The sequence below is a fragment of the Megalobrama amblycephala genome, linkage group LG17, assembly GCF_018812025.1.
Source record: "Megalobrama amblycephala isolate DHTTF-2021 linkage group LG17, ASM1881202v1, whole genome shotgun sequence".
NCBI classification, from domain to species: domain Eukaryota; kingdom Metazoa; phylum Chordata; class Actinopteri; order Cypriniformes; family Xenocyprididae; genus Megalobrama; species Megalobrama amblycephala.
The window spans coordinates 23093568-23115226 of record NC_063060.1 but is presented as its reverse complement, the minus strand read 5'-3'; the positions used below and the strand labels follow the sequence as shown (position 1 = coordinate 23115226).

At 36.8% G+C, this 21659-nt stretch overlaps 1 protein-coding gene across 4 annotated transcripts; it reads left to right on the top strand.

The window, feature by feature from the left end:
• Positions 1-500: 500 nt before the first annotated feature.
• On the top strand, positions 501-19584 carry LOC125251427. Of its 4 annotated transcripts, XM_048164440.1 has the most exons (8): positions 501-638; positions 1185-1348; positions 4730-5710; positions 5798-5956; positions 6377-6469; positions 6684-6848; positions 16229-16419; positions 18460-18597. In XM_048164440.1, exons 3-7 carry the CDS (start codon positions 4739-4741, stop codon positions 16301-16303), a joined length of 1464 nt encoding a protein of 487 aa, XP_048020397.1. In that variant the 5' UTR covers positions 501-638; positions 1185-1348; positions 4730-4738; the 3' UTR covers positions 16304-16419; positions 18460-18597. The 4 variants fall into 4 exon arrangements, with proteins under 4 accessions (XP_048020397.1, XP_048020395.1, XP_048020398.1 ...); XM_048164438.1 differs by lacking the exon at positions 5798-5956 and having other exon boundaries at positions 6384-6469; positions 6762-6848; positions 18460-19584; XM_048164441.1 differs by lacking the exons at positions 16229-16419; positions 18460-18597 and having other exon boundaries at positions 6762-7959.
• Positions 19585-21659: the final 2075 nt, after the last annotated feature.

Below are 21659 nucleotides of genomic sequence, written 5' to 3'. Positions count from 1 at the left end.
TAGAGAAATCACTTTGGTCCTGTTTGTGGTCCGATAGAAGGCGGCAGTGTGATTTCTATGTGTGTGCATATCGTGTCCTGGCCACACGACTGGGCGATCGAATGAACACAAGAGATTCAAATATTAATCCATTTATTCTAAGCAAGTGCAAGCAGCTTTCAAACAAATTAACGTAAATACAGTCGTTTCATCTGGTGATTTGTATTTGTTGTCATTGTACGCTCCTGGGCGTGACCTAAAACATGGCGGCGACTACCCAGAACGCAACGCGCAGTGACGTAGTTTGCCAAGCTCCTGCTCAACTGTGAACCCTTGGAGGAAGACTTTCCTGTTAAGTTTCGTTAACAAGTGTAGTGGGCGCCAATGCTCTCATCTCACTAGTTTGCGAACTGAGTAAGGACTGTTCATTTTTTATTTAATTGTTAGATTTATATCAGCAATTATCAGCATATTTTCTGATAAACGTTATCATTGCCTCTCGCGCTAAACCACGCCCCCAGTACGTGACCATTGCGCAATCTTGCTGTGCGTCAACGTATACTTTTTAATGCGGGAGAAACATCTAGAAGAGGTTTAGCAAACGGCCCAAGAAGAAAGAAGAGACAGCACGCGGGTGATAATCCAGAGGAATATTTATGGTGAGTACTCTTATTTGGTTTTTGATGATTGTTGCTCTATATTCCTAAATTATTAAATTGGATAATGTTCTATATTCCTAAATTAGTCGATGGTAAAAATAGAGACACCGCTGCTTTTTCTTTGTAAGTTATCTGCATTACTGCGTATTTAAATAGTTGTATTTTTAATCCAATTACATTTAATAATTAAGTTTTTGTCTTTTGTTGCGATGGGTTTTTCTGCACAGTTAAATTGCACGTGGAAGTCGTGCATATGACTTGAGTTGCCTCATTAGCCAGAAAACATCTTTATCTGTTAACCCTTGTTTATTGTTCAAATTCACTAACTTTTCCGTTTCGATATGTTCGGTATGAAAACATCCACTAAATTAAACTGCTGTATATGTATCAAAGATTAAAAAAAAAAAAAATTTTTTTGTATAAATATAGACTAAAAATGTATATAAAAAGTATAGGAATAAAATTCATTGTCAATTTAATTGTTGATTAATTAATTTGCCTTTTATGAAACTGATCATTCATGTTTGTTTGTTTTTTCTTAAACAGATCTACCTTGAGAGCACACTCCATGCAGTGTAGGCACTGTAAATACACCTGCCCCAGTCAAAATCTGCTTCTGAGACACTACAGGCTCAAGCACTGGCACCCAGGCCGACGTGCATCATTGTTGTGCCTGTACCCTGAGTGTGTCTACACTTTCAGTACACCAGGTGCGTTGAAAACTCATCTTTATAGGGTCCACACAAATTCTGATAAAAGGACGGTGCAAGCTACATTTAAATGTGAGCAATGTGATTATCACAATGTTTGTACTGAAAAAATATTTATCAGACATCTGGGTACACATCTGAAAAGGCATGAGACCGTGCAATGCCCATTTTTGCACTGTGATTTTGAAACTAATGTCTATTTAACATTTCATAGCCACAAGTCCAGACATCACCAAAAAGACGCAATAAGTGATTATAGGTCATCGGTTGTAACTGTCAACCGTACAGACTCCGATAATTCGTTTGATTCTGCTTCAGAATGCTTTGAAGATACATCAGATGATAGAGATATACATGTGGAAGCTGCTGATGTTGAAGATATTGACCACATTCTTGAGAAGAAGTTGGCTTCTTTGTTCCTTTGTATGCAGACAGAACTAGGTGTATCTAGAAGTGCTACACAGCAAATTTTTCAAAGTCTAAATGAAATAATATCCCTGTCTAAACCATCCACAGAAAAGGTGATTAAAGATATTTTATGCCACCACAACTGTGAAGCTGACCCATCTTTAATCACTGAAATCACTGAAGCTGTTCATAGAACAAATCCTCTTTACGCTACCACTGATAAAGGAACCTTATCTACTGATCATAAACGCAAAGTATATTACAAACAAAACTTTGATGTCGTTGAACCAGTTGAGTTTGTATTCAGTAGACCAAAAAAGAAAACATTTGTTTATGTTCCTATTCTTGAAGTTTTGAAAAAACTTCTAGGCCATAGTGAGACGGTTCAAAAGACTTTCTCTAATGCTACCACAGATGGCTTCTATGCATCTTGTTTTGATGGCCAGCATTTCAAAGAGCATCCTCTGCTTTGTGATGAGAATGTAGCTATAACACTTGGTCTATATATTGATGACTTCGAAGTCGCCAATCCTTTGGGAACGTCACGTAAAAAGCACAAGATTACAGCAGTCTACTGGGTGATCTTGAACTGGCCCTCCCAGTTCAGAGCAAATTTGCATACTATTCAACTAGCCTTGTTGGGGAAGAGTAGTGATGTAAGGGAATTTGGCTATGACATGTTTTTTGAGCCATTAATGAAGGATGTGCAGACACTTGAAAGAGAGGGTTTGTATGTCGATCAGTTTGGGGAAAATATCAAAGGAACTGTCGTTACCGTCTCTGCAGACAATCTAGGGGCACATGGCCTGGCAGGATTTCAGGAAAGTTTTCATGTTGAGAAGTTCTGTAGGTTTTGTCTTGCTTCTATTAAGGACATACAGACCACTAATGTGAGCAAGGGACTTTTTCCCTTAAGAAGTATAGAACAACACAATCAATTCATTGAGGAGCTGAAAGCAAACCCAACTCTGACAAATGTGCAAGGTGTAAAAGGAGAATGTGTCTTACAAAAGTACCTTGCTTGCTTTCACCCAGTAACCGGATTTCCACCAGATGCATTGCATGATTTGTTTGAAGGAATTGTGCCGTATGAGTTGGCGTTGTGTCTCCAGAAGCTAATAGCTGATAAGTTCTTTACCCTTGACCAGTTGAACAGTGCAATTCAGTCTTTCCCTTACTGTTTCTCTGACAAGGTGAACCGCCCTCAAAAAATCCCCAAAACATTTTTTTCAAAAAAAACCATTGGGGGAAATGGCCACGAAAATTGGACACTCATTAGGCTCATACCACTCATGATTGGCCACATTATTCCAGAAACTGAGAGAGCATGGCAACTGTTGATGGATCTGAAAGATATAGTGGAGCTTGTTGTTTCACCCAAGTTTTCAGAGGACAGTCTTTGCTATCTGGAGACTAAAATATCTGACCATCGCAACCTTTTTAGAGAAGTGTTTCCAAATGAAAAATTGAAACCAAAACACCATTTCCTGGAACACTACCCAAGCCTCATACGCCATTTTGGTCCTTGTGTGGAGTTCTGGACAATGCGCTTTGAGGCAAAGCACAGTTTCTTCAAACGGGTGGTCCATAACATGCACAATTTCAAAAACATATTGCAGACATTGTCTACCCAGCACCAACTTATGGTTGCACATGTCTTGCAGTCTCCCAGCTTTTTCAAACAATCCATTCATGTTGACAAAGTAAAAATTGTGAAGGTGTCTTCTCTAGAACGAAAGGTGAAAACAGCTGTTGAGAAAAAATATTCTCACCTTAACACTGTATCTCTTGCTTCAAATGCTGAATTGCATGGGACCTTGTACTCCAATAACATGATGGTGTCTGTTGGACACTGTGGTGGCTTGCCAGAATTTGCAAAGATCCACAGCATTTTGTTAGTTGACGGTGGGGCTTCTTTTGTGCTGGAGAGATTTTCTTCTTGGTATGTTGAACATCTTCGTGCCTTTAAGGTTGAAGCACTTTCATACGAAGATCTGATTGTTACTGCGCTGAAGGATTTGAATGACTTCTACCCACTTGCAGCCTACAGTATTGGGAGAAATCTTATGGTGTCACCTAAACGTTTCTTGCTACATTAAAGTGTGCATTTTTCCCATTGGATTGCTAGCAGCATTAAAGGGATAGTTCACCCAAAAATGAAAACTTGATGTTTATTTGCTTACCCCAAGCGCATCCAAGATGTAGGTGACTTTGTTTCTTCAGTAGAACACAAATGATGATCTTTAACTCCAGCCGCTGCCGTCTGTCAGTCAAATAATGCGTGTGAATGGGAACTCGAACAATAAGAGTCGAAAAAATATGCACAGACAAATCCAAATTAAACCCTGCAGCTCGTGACGACACACTGATGTCCTAAGACACGAAACGATCGTTTTGTGCGAGAAACCGAACAGTATTTATATCATTTTTACCTATAAAACACCACTATGTCCAACTGCATTCATCACTCGATTCGTGAGGTCTGATCGCGCTCTGACAACGGAAGTGATGTCTCTCACTCATTGAAGTATATGCGCGAGACATCACTGCCGTTGTCAGAGCGCGATCAGACCTCACTAACCGAGTGCTGAACGCAGTTGGACATTGTGGTGTTTTAGAAGTAAAAAATGATATAAATACTGTTCGGTTTCTCGCACAAACCGATCGTTTCGTGTCTTAGGACATCAATGTGTCGTCACGAGCCACAGGGTTTAATTTGGATTTGTCTAAGCAAGTTTTTTCGACTCTTATTGTTCGAGTTCCCATTCACACGCATTATTTGACTGACAGATGGCAGCGGTTGGAGTTAAAAATTATCATTTGTGTTCTACTGAAGAAACAAAGTCACCTACATCTTGGATGCGCAAGGGGTAAGCAGCTAAACATCAAATTTTCATTTTTGGGTGAACTATCCCTTTAAAATGAGTACACAGGCTAGCAAGATCACTGAATGGGTGTTTTATTTTGTTTCAGAAAACCACAATGTTGCTGCGAGTGATTGTGAATCCAGAGTGCATAAAAAAGCTGACACTCCCCCAAGTGCCATCATCAATAGATGAGCTCAAAGAAATTCTATGTGAAAAACTAAAGATTGATCAAAACTTTGTGATCCAGTATGAGGACCCTGATTTTGGTGGTCAGCTTTGCAATTTGTGTAACATAGAAGAACTTCCATCTGATAAAGTCACACTGAAGATTATCTGGGAGGTCTTCAAAACTGCATCAGTAGCAGAACTCCCAGGAAATGAAAGCACAGGGTCTGACACTGACTTTACCCTAGACACAGCAAGCATCTCATCCAATCTGTCCAGTCCATCTTCTTCATCAGTCAGGGAAGAACGTTGGCCTTGTGTTTTCCAAATTCCCAATTTCTCCTATGATGTAGAGTTCAGACTGAGAAAAGCTAATGAAGTGTATGAAAAACAGAACACTACCATGGATGTTACACGAGATGTCAAGATAGAAATACTGGACAAGTTGGCAGAAACAATGTACTCCTTTAAAGCTTACCCAAGTGATTCTGAAATTGACCAAGTGGCAGTTGCGTTAGTTTCCAGACATCCATGTTTAAGGGAACTTGGCTGTGACACAGGATGCAGGGGCTGGAAGATGAGCTTAAAATTTAAAATGGGTAATTACAGACAAAAATTACGCAGTGCTGGATGTAGTGAGCTTGGCAATAAAAGAGATGATGGTTCAAGAGTACCCCAGAAGAAACCAAGAAGATCAGAAATCAACTTCCTTCCAGACAATCCTGTCGGTTTAGATGATGCTGCACTGGAACATGAAAGGGAACAGCTTGAGCTTGAAGTCAAGAAAAGGAACATGGACATGATGATACTGAATACCAAAATGGAAACTACATTCCCTCTCAGGAGAAAAGAAATAGTCAATGATCAACCATTGGTCTCTGTCATCAAAGAAAGATGGCCTGGCCTCTTTTTGGAGGAACAAGTAAGTTACATTTTGTCTATATATTATTTTGTCCTGATTGTATATAGATTTAAATGTTAACAGATTTTTTTCCTTTCACTTCCTCAGGTTTGCACAGAGTTCCAAAGGATCACTTGTGTGGACCTTAAAACGACATTCATGACAGCTCTTAACAAATATAGCAACTGTCTCATCAAAATGTATCGAGCAAAGAGTAAAGACCTTGGAGATGAAATGAAAATGATCCTGGACCATTTTGATGAGCAGGTATGATTCCTATACTTACGAATCTTTTGAAATTAGTGGTTATACAGTGCGTGCAGAATTATTAGGCACGTTGATTTTCTGATCATTTATTTCCAGGCACATTTTACCAATTCCAAACCACATTAATCTTAATAACTACTATTCATTTTGTATTTAATAACTTATAAGTGATATATAATTGTTTGTGAAGGCAATATCGCATTCATTATCGCAGATGAATCGCCTTCGATAACGAATGCGATATTGCGTGGCTTGTCAGTGATCTACGGCTCTGTCTATTCAATGCTGCTCCATTTGAAAGCAGGTGATGGCGATTTAGTGGTAATCAGGGAACCGGCTTTACTGACGAAATGTGCGTGACAATCGCATGCGATATATATCGCCCAGCCCTAATTAAAATGATTTATTTCTCTTTTACAGACAACAGACATTGTATCACACAGATACTCTACGGCTCTACGGGGACTCCCCTTGTACCTCAGGGAGCGAGATGCAATATCAAAGACTTGTGTGGTAGGTCTTCAGCTTTTTGTTCATCTCATATATTCATTGATTACTGTTATTTTATTGAATGCGTTGTTATATTTAATAAAGTTTCTGATGTGGTTTGCATGTGGCTCGTTTTCATCAAGTATTTACATCAGGTTGGCACATAATGCCATGCTTTGTTTGCAATTTTTATATTTGTACTTCACCATTTTTTTCATGACATTTATATAATTCTAAGGACACTGATTTAGAGGAGACATACACAAGAGGAGTGAAACTGGGCATTCTTGAAGTCATGGAGGACAATCTCTCGCAGGCAACAAAGAGATGTCAAAACCTCGCCATCATCCTGGAGGAAACTGTGGTTGTGGAGGACCTACCAGACTTTCCCACTGCTTTCATGGTACTCTTTGGACTTCTCTATGCGCTAAACATTGAGTATCCAAAAGGACTCAAATACACATTTGAGGCAGTGCAGAACATCTTTGTGGGATTGGGAGAAAAGTGTACCAACAGAGTTCAGTCCCTGAAGAATAAGCTTTTTACTCTGTAGGGAGTTTAAGATGCTTTGTGTTTTCAGATGCTTTTATTGTTAATTGGTACCTTCGGCATAATGATGGTGTTTGTTAGGATATTGTGTTAAGGTGAATTTTAAATTCAGACTTGTAGTCTTGAATTCTCTAAAGTCAACGCATATTTGTTTACTTGATATTCGTTGATATACTGTTCAGTTGTACTAAACCTTTCATGTTTAGGTGTATCAGCACTTTGGAGATGGATGGTCTATTTTACATTTTGAAAGATTGTGTTCCTCATATGCTACTGTTTAGTCACTTTTCATATTCATATTTAGTGGCATTGTTTTATAAAACTGTTTTAACAGCAGTGTGTAATTTTAGTTGCAGTATTGCAGTATTTCAATTTGCAGTGTTGAATCACTTTGGCTTAAATATGTTTGAATTTAAAAAAGACTTGTTACAGGATTTTTGTGATGGTGCTAGCAAGACTTTCATTATTGATACACTTTGGACTGTTAGTGCAATTATAAGACATTTATTTCCTTTGAGAATATTTAAAGGGATGGTTAAATCAAAAATGATAATATCATTTACATTTTTCTCAAACTCCTATGACTATCTTTATTCTTTAGAACACAAGAATATAATTTTATATAAATGTAATCCATATGATTTAATCCATGCCTTCTGAAGCAATACAATCAGATGTCAAGATTTTTTAAAGAGTTAGAGTAAGATTTTGATCTTTCTCCCAAAAGTATTGCTTCAGAAAAAGTTGATTAAACAATAGCTGCATGTTTTTGTGCATGTTCCACAGAAGAAAGTAATATGAGTTTGAGACAGAAAAAGTAAATTATAATGAATTATCATTTGAGTAAACTATGCCTTTAAGAGAAATTCTTGTCACAATGACAGCTAACTGAAATTACATTTAATTGCCTTACACATGTTTGTGAAAGTAAATTGCTGTTTGGAATAAATGTTTTGTTGTGTTAACTTGCTGTTTTCAGTTTTTATCTTGGGCGATGCTATTGTAGTTTCCAGCCATAACGTATTATTTCTTAGTACCAATTTCCAATAGCATTTTTTTGTTCACTCAACTTAAGACATTGAGTTCTTCAGACAAAAAATGTTGAGTTGGCCCAACTTAAAAAAATTTGTTAAAGAATAGTTGGACCTCTCCAGAAAACTAACGATCTTAAGTTAACTCAACTAAACATTTTTTGTATGACTGACAACTTAATTTCAGTCAGTTTAACTGTTATTTACAAAAGTTGAGTAAACAAGAAAAAGCTAGGGGAAATTAGTACCAAGATTTTTTTTGTTGTACTGGCTTAAAATTTTTTACAGTGTAGGTGTATATGACTTTCTTCTTTCTGATGAACACATTCATGAGTATGAGCTGAAGAAAGTGCGTCCGTCCATCCATAAACGTGTGCTCCACATGGCTCCGGGGGTTAATAAAGGCGTTCTGAAGCTAAGCGATGCGTCTGTGTAAAAATATATCCATATTTAACAAGTTTTGAAGTAAAATATCTAGCTTCCACCAGACTGCCTTCCGTATTCAACATATGAATTCAACGTTTCGTTTTCGCTGGATCGTTTTGCTTCAGAAGGACTTTATAAACCATCCAGAGCCGTGTGGAATATGTTTATGATGGATGGATGTGGATGGAGACACTTTCTTCAGCTCATACTCATTTGGTAATGCTTACTGCCATTATAAAGCTCTGATGCATCAGGATATTTTTTAATAGTTCTCCAATTGTGTTCATCAGAAAGAAGAAAGTCATATACACTTAGGATGGCTTGAGGGTGAGTAAAGCTTGGGGTAATTTTCATTTGAAAGTGAACTAATCCTTTAAACTCGAGGCTACAGGTAACCTAGTGACTCGAATTTTTTGATTCTGTTCACTATAGATTTGTTCATATTCATATTATCTTCATATTTGATATTGCTTTTATTTATAGTTCTATAAATAATTAATGAACGTTGAGAACTTTAGTTTGTTAATAATAGGCTATTTATTCTTTGCCAGTGAAATTTTTAAGTACTGTGAATTCATACGATAACTTTGTGTGAAGAACAGAGTAAAATTTAAGTTGTTTTTCATTGAAAATCATCCCATCCATTTAGACTGGGTAAACCCAGCCTGATCTGCCGGCGATTTGATTTCGCCCGGCAACTCAGTCTGGAAACCCGTACATTCATTTCTACTAATTCTGTTACACTTTTGCGGGAACCAATCACAGACCTGCTTTATCCACCTTGCTCGCTATTGGCGGGTATAACACGATGACGATAGAGAAGCGATGGCAAGCACGACCGTCAATCCAATTCCTTTTAACCTCTCGACGATGCTGAATGACTTCTTTAGTTTAGCAAACAAATCGCTCGAGCGGGTGTAAATACCACTCACTTTCATGTTTTCTTTTTGCACAACCTGCAAAAATCGCTCAATGCCATTGCTGCTTCTGCAAACCGCTGATCAATGCTACAAACCAATACAAACTAAACCTGTCTGGAGTTTTCGCGTCGCTCTGCAAAGTACGTCACACGGATCGTTGATCTGATTGGTTGAAGGACTATCCAATTGCGTGAATAATGCTCGTTGATCACGCCTCTTGTGCAGTAGAAAATACATAGCAAACTCCCCAGACCAATGTTCAATTTTAAATTGAGCTTGGTCTGGTGATAGCCAGACAACCCATCCATCACCACAGTCACTCGTTTAAAACGATACACACATTGGCATGTTGCAGTCGGTCACAAGACAAGCGAGAACCAATGAATTTGATGTCTCTGGCATCAAAACTGTCGTTACACTTCCTTACACTTTTGAATGTTTACAATCCCCATCTATTTTGCTTTTTCAGATACAGTATTATCTTTCATGCAGTGTGCAATATAGCTGTTTGTGAATGTAAAAGGTCTGCAAAGTTTCAAAGATCAAAGTGCATGATAAATGTAGTTACTGTCTCCCTAATCTCGCATAGCCAGACCTTCAGACTGACGGCAGAAGGTCTGGACTCTATCACAGCTTTCATTGGATAAGGACCGCCCAAGAGGACGTTTGACTGACATGTAACGCAACCAATCACAGTTTGTTTTGTTCCGCATCATATATAGGTACGTGAAAACGTTAAGTCGATTACCCTACAATAACAGACCGGTGTGCATCTAATGAATTATTCATTCAAGAACGTTGTGGAAGTTCGCAGCAACAATGGAGCCCCGAACTTTAAATACTTATGAAAATCTAGCGTTTAGTTGATCCTGGTAAGCGTTCATTGTCACAGTTGTAAACACGATGACGTTCTTCTTCCGTGAGGGGGTTTGGCGACGCCACGGCATTTGTTTCCAGGCAAACCATTAAAGAACGTGACACACACGTCTCCCGGACATCCTGTAGAATTCAACCAACCAGATGATGACTGCGAAACTCCTGAAGTGTTTCCAGTTAAGTGTGCCATATGCATCAAACGTTCAGCCAATGGTCCGTCGGCGTGACGTCTGAGGCTGAGACTATTGTCTCCCAAAAGAAAGAACCAATAGAGGGTATGCACGTGACATCACCATCGGCCAGAGTGACTGCGGTTACGGCCAGTGAGTGGCAGCATTGGTTTTCAGCATGAATGCCACGAAAAACAGACAAAACACATCTAAAATGGAAAAGAGCTGTGAGATTGACTGTACAGTTAGATTTGACAAGAAATATGAGGTACATTTTTACAGAAAAGCATTCACAGGTAAATTTGCTTTACGTATTTCCCCGGTGTCGAAATCAGGCACATGTGAGGAAACGTGATTCCTGGCTGCATGTCAATATCCATGGATCACTGGATCTTTGGTAAGTTGTAAGGAACACTATATCGAGTAAGGAATCTTTAGTTTAAACTTGTTTTACTCATAGTTTCCCATTTACATCCAGTCATGCAGCATGCACTTATGTAGCCGGCTCTTTTGCCACTCAGTCTGGCTGAGGGGGCATGTTCTGGCGGGAAAGTGATGTCAAAGCATACCCTCTATTCTGCCTGAAAAGAGACGCCAGTAATTCCAGTCTCACTTCCTGCACGAACCTGTGTAGGTTTGTAACAAATTTGCATAACTAACAGCAGCCTATGGTCTTAATTGGCTGCCTGCGAACAACATCTATTTTGACCCACCCTCAAACACTGTATTTGTAGCTGAGGACTGCAAAAGTTTGGTTCATATTGTCGACGTGCCGAAAAGACGCTGTTTTCTGTGCTTTTACTTTGCATGCGCTTCAGAATAATGTATTATTTTTTGTTAATGTTAGTTAATAAAAACTCAACTCTTCATTCTTAGTTAATGCTAGCTCAGGTCCATTAAATAATATTAACAGATACAACTTTTAATTTTAATAATGTATTAGTAAATGTTTAAAATAACATCTAAGATTAATTCATGCTTTAGAAGGATTTTTATTGTTAGTTAAAGCTGCTGTCCGCAATTTTTGGCCCTCTAGCGGTTAATAAACAGAACTGCACGCGTCTTGCGGAGGAACAATCTAGCCGGAGCTCCTTTTCTCGGTGTATGTCTATGGCGAGTCACGCAGTTACTGTGATACTCTGCGGCGAGTCCTACCAGTCTGGTCTGAAATAGTCAGAATATAAACACTTTATTAACTCATTATAAGTGTACCATAATGATTCAGGATAAGACAAAAACACGGTTTGGAAAATGGATTCATGTTGTATATTCTCATTATATAATTTTTGTAAATTTTTAACACAAAAAAGTTGCGGACTGCAGCTTTAATAATAGCTAATTCAGTTAACTAATGTTAACCTTATTGTAAAGTGTTGCCTAGTAAATTTTCATTCATTTAATTTGAACATTTTAAAGTATCAAAGTGACATTTTGGTATTGCAGGATAAAAGTGACTAGAGTGATGTTTCCTTATAAAAGTGTGTTCGGTAACACTTTAATATAAGGTTCATTAGTTAAACATTAGTTAATGTATTAATTAACATGAACTAACCATGAGCAATATATTTGTTACTGTATTTACTAATCTTCGTTAACGTTAGGTAATGAAAATCCAGCTGTTCATTGTTTGTTCATGTTAGTTCACAGTGCATTAACTAATGTTAACAAGATTTTAATAATGTATTGGTAAATTTTGAAATTAACATTAACAAAGATTAAAAAATGCTGTAGAAGTGCAGTTCATTGTTAGTTCATGTTATCTAATGTAGTTAACTAACGTTAACCTTATTGTAAAGTGTTACCGTGTGTTCTCTTGATGAAATGACATTTGTATTTGAATGTCTGTGCATACTGTATGCATTTTCAGTGGAGTCTTTTTCTGTCTAAAAATACTATATCTATTGGATATTTCTCATAATTCATGGTTAAGCAAACAGGATTTGCTTTCCCCCACACCAAACCACGCAGGATATTCTGGCCAAAAACTGCCCACTCAAACAACTGTCTGATTGACGTAAAACAACCAACCACAAGTCACCTTTTTACAAGTTGTTCAGAGGCAGGTTTATCAAAAAGGTTTTCAGATTATAGCTTGCCTGATCAAGAAAGTGCTTGCCATTTTTTTCTCTCTTGTGATACAAAAAAAGGCAACATAAACACAGTTTGTCGAGTGGTTATGTGACACCGTTCATAATGTTTGCTAATGTATTTTTTCTCATGGGCTCAGATATTAGCTTAAACTAAATTCAGACATAATAACCAAACAAATCATAATAAAATTATATATAACGTACCAGCTGAAAAGACGTCAGGTGCCATAAACTCAGCACAGTGCCTAAATACCTTCTCCAGACAATAAGTAATAATGCATAAACACACCTCCGCAGCTTTCATGAAGCCTTGCAGCAGAACTCTAGATTATTATTAGCATCATTTTCCTCTTGATCTCATCTTCATTTGCTCCTCTGGTTTCTGCTTCTGATTACAAAATAGCTTGTGGCTTTTGATTACATGTTGCCCTCAGGTCTGCACCGCAGGCTCTCAGAGAGCTCTCCAGTGAAGGAGCATATTGCCCTCTCTGGTTTGTCGGTGGTGATCAGTGGCTTAGGTGCTCAATGCTAGTGCTCATCAGGCATCTCATCTGATACTTACACCATCCCTCATTGGGCTGATTGGTGATAATGACGTCCTCCATTCCCTTCATGATTGTTCCCTGGATAGGGCTCTTCATGTGAGTGATTGGATTGGTTCCCATGAGTTTTAAACTCTGTCACTAGTACAGAGGGCAGTGGTTTAATTGCTAATCTCCAAAGAGAGATTTCTTCAACTAAGGTTGGGGAACCTCCTGTGTTTTTTTTTTTTTTTTTTCCCGTGTGGAGACTAATAACCTTGTAATGGAGATAGGGAATGCGGGAAATAGGATGAGAGAAAATAATAAATATTGATCTAATGGTGTGGTCTAGCGGAACCTGAGAAAAAGAGGCATGTTTTTTTGCTTGCTATGCAATTTGTTCACTGCTTCGATAAGAAGTAAATTCATTTGTATATAAATCATGAGATATTTTCCCATAAGGCAAAACTTTCTGTTATTTGACACAATGATATTAAATGATCCTTTACTATACAGTATGTGATGCATGAAAAGACTTGTATACCTACACATAGATTAATATACTGTTCAAAAGGTTGGGATTTTTGAAAGAAGTCTCTCATGCTTACCAAGGTTTTATTTGATCAAAAATACAGTAAAAACAGCAATATTGTGAAATATCACTATAATGTAATATAACTCTTTTCTATTTGAATATTTTTTAAAATGTAATATATTCCTGTGATGCAAAGCTGAATTTTCAGCATCATTACTCCAGTCTTCAGTGTCACATGATCCTTCAGAAATCATTCTAATATGACAATTTGCTGTTTTATTAATAATTCTGATTATGGTCAATGTTGAAAACAGTTATGCTGCTTAACATTTTTGTGGAAACCAAATTTGCATTTTCAGGATTCTTTATAGGAAACAATGTTTATAGGAAATAGAAACATTTTGTTACATGTCTTTAGTGTCATGTTTCATCAGTTTATTGCATCCTTGCAGAATGTTGCTCATGATATTATACCTTTTGATCTATAAGTCAAAGTTGGAATATGAATATGCAAAAATTAACCCTTAAATGCATGACTGTTTTGCCAATCATTCTTATTATAAAGACATATTCGGGTCTTTATCGACCCGGATCAATATCTAACACGGAAGGATCTCTACCTGTCGTGATAATATAAAACTCCTCTGATATTAGAGTAACAATTACAGAAGAATAAAATAAATCGTATTTTGTTACCTTTTGGAGCTTGAAAGGGCTCCGTTTGAGCAGATGTTTTATGTCATCATCACTTTCCTCGTCAGAGCTCATTTACCAGTAAATTCAGCAAATAATGGGCTAGTTTTATGTTTGATGTCACGAATATAAGCCCATTCCCGATCTCAAACGTATTCTCAAACCTAAATAATTTTCAACATCTTAAAAATCAATATTTCGATTGCTAACAGCTTCACCAGATTCATCCTGTAACAGTTACAGTCATATTTCATTGCGTTCAGTACTTGCTCTGCAGTAAATCGCTGAGCCATCTCATGTTTTTCTTATTATTTTGTTTTCTGTCTAAATGAGTCGTCACTTCATCATTGTGTATCAGACATTGCCACCTTGTGGAATAAAGGTGAATGGCACTTATTCCGTCATCTAAGATTCAATTATTGTTGTGCAGAAAAAATATACGTACACTCATACACACCTCGGGTCATTTCTGACCCTATACAATTTTTACAAAAGATGAATACAAAAATAGGCATACTTTTATAATTCTATGATTTTTTTCTTGTTATATTCTTTATAATGAATTTATTGAGGAATAGATTGAGAAGGTTGATGTCTAACTTTAAAAAATGAACGAGGAGGAGGGTAGTGAATGACGTCCCGGGTCACTAAAGACCCGAGGTATGCATTTAAGGGTTAAGCAAACATTTTTATATTCACATACATTCACATTCCAACTTCGCCTATATGTACAACCAGTCAAAATGCATATAGGCTAAGTTCATACAAAAAGTCATGTTTCTAAATCTATTAAAACCTTTTTGATCTTTCTCATGCTGAAGTGCTTGAAATTACTATTTTATTTAAATATAAATAAAGTCTACATGTGAATGCCTTTACAATATAAAATCTCTCTACTTTGAATGGCATTTAGCCTATCTACCAGTGGGGGGAAATTGGACTCTGCTAACAGAGACAAAACTTGACCCCTTGCATAATTACATTAAACTACATGTAAACATAAGGCAAGGTTCCCATAAGGCAAAAGACGTGACATTATTTACAGTATCTTTTACAGATTTAATCTTATGAAGTTGGAATGTGATGTTCTAAATGAGTGTGTCATTTCCACACACAAAGAAAGTTTAGAAATTCTTCCAAAAAGAGAAAAGTTGAACAATTTCTCTCAAATTTTGCTAAATCTTTTTGGGAGAAACTAGTTGGATGCTTTGTTTGAAGATCTACCATCTAAGCGTTAGCTTTAGGGAATGCTACAAATTCTGTCAGACTGGATTAAAATGGAATATTGGATGACTAAACTTTGAAACAAAGCTCTCACTGCGTAATAATAGATGCCATCTTATTTAAAAGGAAAGAAAGTAGATTCAGTTCTCAATCCACAACACCTATTTCATAGTTTGGTGGGTGTACAGTGTGCATTTTAGTTTACTTCCTTTAGTCGAGGAAGCGATTGCTGTTATCCCGTGTGAGGGCGTAATCAGATAATGGTTCCGAAAGGAAATTAACCAACATTATAACACACTGTGCTGCCTTGGCATTTGGTTAGAGCAGTTAAACTGAGGTTTACAAGTACAGCTTTACCTTGAACAACAAGAAGTATTGTTCAAGGTACTAATATGCACAATTCGAAATGCAGAGGCACCAAACAGAGTTTAAAAGAGGATTTTAGGGGATTACATCCTTAGTGCTTTGTAAAAATGTGTTCAGATTGTGCACCTGGCTCCCTACAGAGCCTCTTCAAGCCCTAAACAATGAAATACCACCTACCGTCATGGCTTCAATGTTAAACCCAAAAGAGCTTTTTGGAATAGGAATAGAACAAACAAACAGATGTGGAGAAGAGCCAGATTAAGCCGACATGTGAGAGGGTGACATAATGTGACTGTAATGTCTAATGTGAGGGATGTGCTGATTACTTGTGCTACTGTATTGGCTCATATGACATCTCACATAAATGATTATGAACTCACAGGGAGTTTGGCCGATGGAAGGTCAACAGCCTTGCTGCGGAGAGACAAGAAGGCAATGGGGTGGCCGTGCCCTTTGACCCCGACTTTATCCATAACATCAGGCTTCTGGGGAGAAGGCCAAGCCTGCAGAAAATTACTGACACCATCATTAAGAAATACGGGACTCATTTCCTTCTCTCTGCCACTCTGGGAGGTAAGAAAACTCTATTATGTGTGAGCTAGTTATTATCCCTGCAAAATAGATTTTCATTCCTGTCTTGTGCTTGAGTTTGCAAGGACGTCTTTATATAGTCTCAGTAGAGGTTGGCGTGACTATGCATTATTGAACACTGGGGTTAGTGTTATCTAATAGATATGAAACTAATAACTCATAGTTCCTAGATTAACTTATTGGGATAGTTCACGCAATTTATTTAAATTAATATATTATTATTATAATTATTATTATATATATAAAAAATCTAATTTAAAATGGTAAAAAAAAAAACATATAAGATGTAAACTGAAAGATTTTTCCTATCAGTTGTTTTTATTGAAGAATATGCAGTTCTTGCACCTTCTAGAATCATACACACAAAAAAATGTGGTATATAAATTTATATTATATTGACACTCTGATTTTCTGTTAATAATATATTAAAGTTAACGTTATTACAGTTCATTTTATAGTATCTAGGGGGCCTTTAAATATTGGGTTGGACAGTTGGAGGTTGAGAACTTCTGAACTAAGCCATGTTGGCCATTATTTAACCAATAGCCAAATAGCTATTTAGGAATTGTTTTAGGCCACTGTTGTAGTTAACTCAGTTATTCTAAAATAGTCAACACAATACATTTTATTGCAAAGTAATGGAAGTTACAGCAATAAAAACCATAGGCTCCCTTTACACCAGGCAATAACGTTTCTCACTGTATCGTTTTCATAATCTTTTAGACTGGCAATAACATGTTTCTCACTGTATCTATTTTCAGACTTGTTTTTTAGACTAGTTTACCAAATTTGAAACAAATTGACACTCAGTATAATAAAAACCCTTAATAATAATAATAATAATAATAATAATAAAAACCCTTTTTCTTTTTTGCAAAACCTCTCAGTAAGTTAGACCTTAGGGATTAGAAGTGAAGAAAAAGGAGACTCAGAGTGTAATTCAGTGAAATGATTCAATAAATAACGGCAAATTGTTGATTAAATTAAGTGAGAGCAAAAGACCTCAGTGCTTGAATATGAAAATGATTTTTTTCAGCCTGACCTTGTCACTTTCATCTCTGCATGCGGATAAAGAAAATGCATTTGCATTTACACCTTCATTTACAGTAAATGAATCCATTACAGACAATCTCCAAATGCATTCACAGTGACCCAATCCCGCACCGTCTTTGATCTGGCTTTTGGATATGGATGAGTGTGCCGATTGTGATTCAATTACAGAAAATGCATGTTAATTCCAGGTGTGCATGGAACCATAGATCTGACCAAAAAATTTAAGCTTGGCGTATGTTAAGATGCTCTTGAGTAACCTGACCTTTAGATTGCACATCAAAAAGGCCCCACAAAAGTGCTAGTGGAGTATTTCCCACTATTGACTGTTTTATAAGTTCTCCGTAGATATAATTAATTAAATTTCTTTGAATGTTTTATATTCTGATATATAAAAATGTTATTACAGAACTAAAATGGATTATGCATTGTTGGTTTTCAAAGGCAAGATGAAAAGTGTGGCGAGGTACATCCCTGTTTGTTTAGCTAGTGTTCAGCTCTCTTCATCTTCATTTGTAGATATACTGCTTTGGTTCTGCATAGTCTTTTATACCTTGCCTACTGAGAGATTGTTTACAGTACACCTCTTCAAAAGAGACATTCTCATTCGTCAATATCTCTCTCCATAAATAAACTGCTTTTATACCGTGACTGAGGCTGAAAGTGGGGATCATTTGAAGGTCTGGCTAATGCTCCACAGGACACCTTTTGACTCCACCATTTTTTCTTATTCTGTCCAAACAAACCCACCAGCTGAGTCAATTGATTTTCACTGGATCCCCCTCACTCAGAGATGAAGGATACTCTCATCTGTACCATGCGTGTAATGAGAGATGACGCATCAGATGGGGAAGAGCTCCATGGCTTTGTGGGCCCCCGACGGGCCGAGACGGGGCGAGCTCATGCTGTAGATGATTAGGGTTGATTAGCTTCTCCAGCTGAGATGATCATTTTTGTCTGGCTTTTGATCAGGCGAGGAGTCCTTGACCATTTTCGTGGACAAAAGCAAGCTTAGCAGAGGTCAGCAGAATGGCGATGCCTCCAATGGTACAGCTGGTTCACTGACCCTTGAAGCCCTCCACCAACTGGCTGCATCCTATTTCATCGACAGAGACAGCACACTCCGGAAGCTCCATCACCTCCAGATCGCCTCCACCGCCATTAAGGTACGACCCCCTTTGAACCAACCAGGGTTTGAATGGTGTGAATGAATTAAATACAATAAAATTTGTATTTCTCATGCTAATAGCTACACACTGAAAAGTTTTTGGATTGCCAAACATATTTAAATGTGGGATTGAATTTGAAAATGCTATGACTGACAGTGATAACCATGACAATGAACGGGACAAAAAATATAATACTACATGTATTGAACAATTGTATTCAGTGCCTGAAGTGGGAAAAAATAAAGTGCAGGTTCTCACCAAAGGGGGCAGGGTTATGGGGGGACTGGTTGTCTCCATCGGTTGCAAGGGTGTAGTTTTGGTTTGAACATAATTACAGGTAAGGCCATTGATGGCTCCTCATTACCATTTTTTTTTTCCTTTCTTTTTTCATCTATAGCATTTGTTATGAAAATAGCAACACAGTTAGAAACTATACCTACAACATGCCACAGTTGTAATATAAATATTTGGTAAAAAAAATCTATTCCCTTAACAGATTATCTATTATAAATTCTACAACTAGTCAAAATTTGCCACAATAAATACAGTAGAACGTGATGAATTTTAGTAAATGTGGTCATCATGAGTTTAAAAAGCTTGAAGGATGTTTTTCCTTCTTTTCATCAGTCATTTTAGTAGCTGTTCAGGTCATGTTCAACTTTCTCCATAGCATTTTACTATATTCTCAATAGAATTCAAATGCGTCGAAAATTTAACCATCAGCTTTGCATAGGAACGGCTCATGCAAATCTCAACATTTTTGGGGCATGCTGGTGAACGCACCGACTGTGATTCACACAGCACTCATGTGAAATTAAACAATTGGGCTTCCCCTTACGAAAAAGAAGTATACTTCAAATTCATTTTAGGAAGTATACTTAAGTAATGTTCAAGTATATTTTTTAAACTTGTAGTAAACTTGTAAGTGTACTATTTCAATATGCTTGGGACTAAATTGGCCCACTTTTAGTATATAAAAGTATACATTTAAGTGTACTATAAGTGTAAAAGTAGTCACTTTAATTGCAGAACTAGTTCACAGCTACGTTTCTCATTTGGACTGCAAGTCAAGGCCGTAACCATGTCTTGAACATGGGGGGGTTTAAACAAAAAAGAAACAAAAGCATAAAGCATAAAGAAACAAAAGAGTGAACGAAATTGCTATATGTACAAAAACAATTGTAGAAAAACAACAACATTACAATGTCCAGAAATCAATTTTAGTAGTACATTGAGAACTTATGTTTAATGTGATTGTTTCTTAATACTCTACTGTTAGTTCCAAGATTCTTCAATTTAGTGAATAAATACATAGATCCGTCAACTATGTTTGAATTCCCTAGTGGGCTGGTGGTAGAATTTTTGTTAACAGTATCAAAGGTTGCGTGTTCTAATCCACCCTCGCATATTTTTTTTTTTTTTTTCCTCATTAAAATCAAAGATGTTAATCAATGGTTGTATATCAATAGCAGGGACACATTTGTGTGCATTTGTTTTGTGATTTTACCGGAAAAATAGAACCTCCGCAGTGGCGTTAAGAGATCGATTGACATGTCTGTGCTGTGAAGACTGTGCAAGAGGACGATTTGGCCATTTCTAATTATTGGGGGGTCCCCCTCAATGTCTATGGTGGTTACGACCCTGCTACAACTGAACTTCATAAGTATAATAGTAGTTTACTATTTTAATACTAGTAGTACATTTTTTAGTTTATGAAAGTACACTTTGAAGTGTCTTTCAATAAAACTACTAGTTTGGTAGTTTTATACTGCAAGTTTACAAGTTTTCTTTAACATAATGCTTATAGTTTATTATTTATATATTATTTTTGCACTTTCAGTATACTACTATGTTCCAATTTAGGTATTAATTTTTATACTTGAAATATACCTTTAAATGTACTTTAATTTAATAAACATTTTATTATAGCTTCATGCATTCTTTTTTTTTTTTATCAACACTTGAATGTGGGTAAGTTTCATAAAGAAATGCAACATTTTAAACAAAAAATTGAGAAAATTGCATTTTTGTCAAAGACTACCCCTGGATTAGATTCAGAATGATGATGCAGAGTTCAAAACACAGATGGAGTAGATTGAGTCCATTAACACCCCCAAAGCTTCACAGTTGTTTCCTCTTTGTGGGTTCATCATTATTTTACATTTGTGTGAGCAATCTTCTATCACTTGTTTCAGCTTCTTCTTCTCCTGTGTTTTGATCCAGAGATTCTGTACTCTTTCAGAAGATGCGTAACAGCACCCCCTACCGTATAACAGTGAAACATGGATAGCTGGAAAATTCAGTCGATGGCGGGGAAAAAGTAAAGTAGATTTTAAGTAAATTCCCATGAACACAGTGGTTAAATTGGGCCGGGGCTGAGGCTTATCAGGGCTCGACATTAACGCTTAAATTTTTGAAGGGGCAAGAGAAAGAGAGTTTTACTTGTCTTGATTAAAACATCAATAACAAAAATAGCTAGGGAATCACCAAAACGCAAGCATGATTCTATTACATTTAGTGTAAGTGGCGATTGATAATGGATAATAATAATATAGAATGTATAATGTGCTGATAGTAACAATGTTGCGCTGTTGAGGCTTGCGCAGCCTCTCGAGGAGAAATCGAAATAAATGAGTGCACAAAGAAAACATGCTGCTGTAAAAATTCAAAATGTGGAGGTTTTTTATATTTATAAAATGATACAGTTACGTAACATCACACAACCAAGAGTGCTGTTTTCTGTGTTATTGGAATCCTGATTGAAAATGTGACACTACTTTTATACATTCAATAATACAAACCCGATTCCAAAAAAGTTGGGACACTGTACAAATTGTGAATAAAAAAGGAATACAATAATTTACAAATCTCATAAACTTATATTTTATTTACAATAGAATAAATAACATATCAAATGTTGAAAGTGAGACATTATGAAATGTCATGCTCATTTTGGATTTCATGAATGCTACACATTCCAGAAAAGTTGGGACAGGTAGCAAT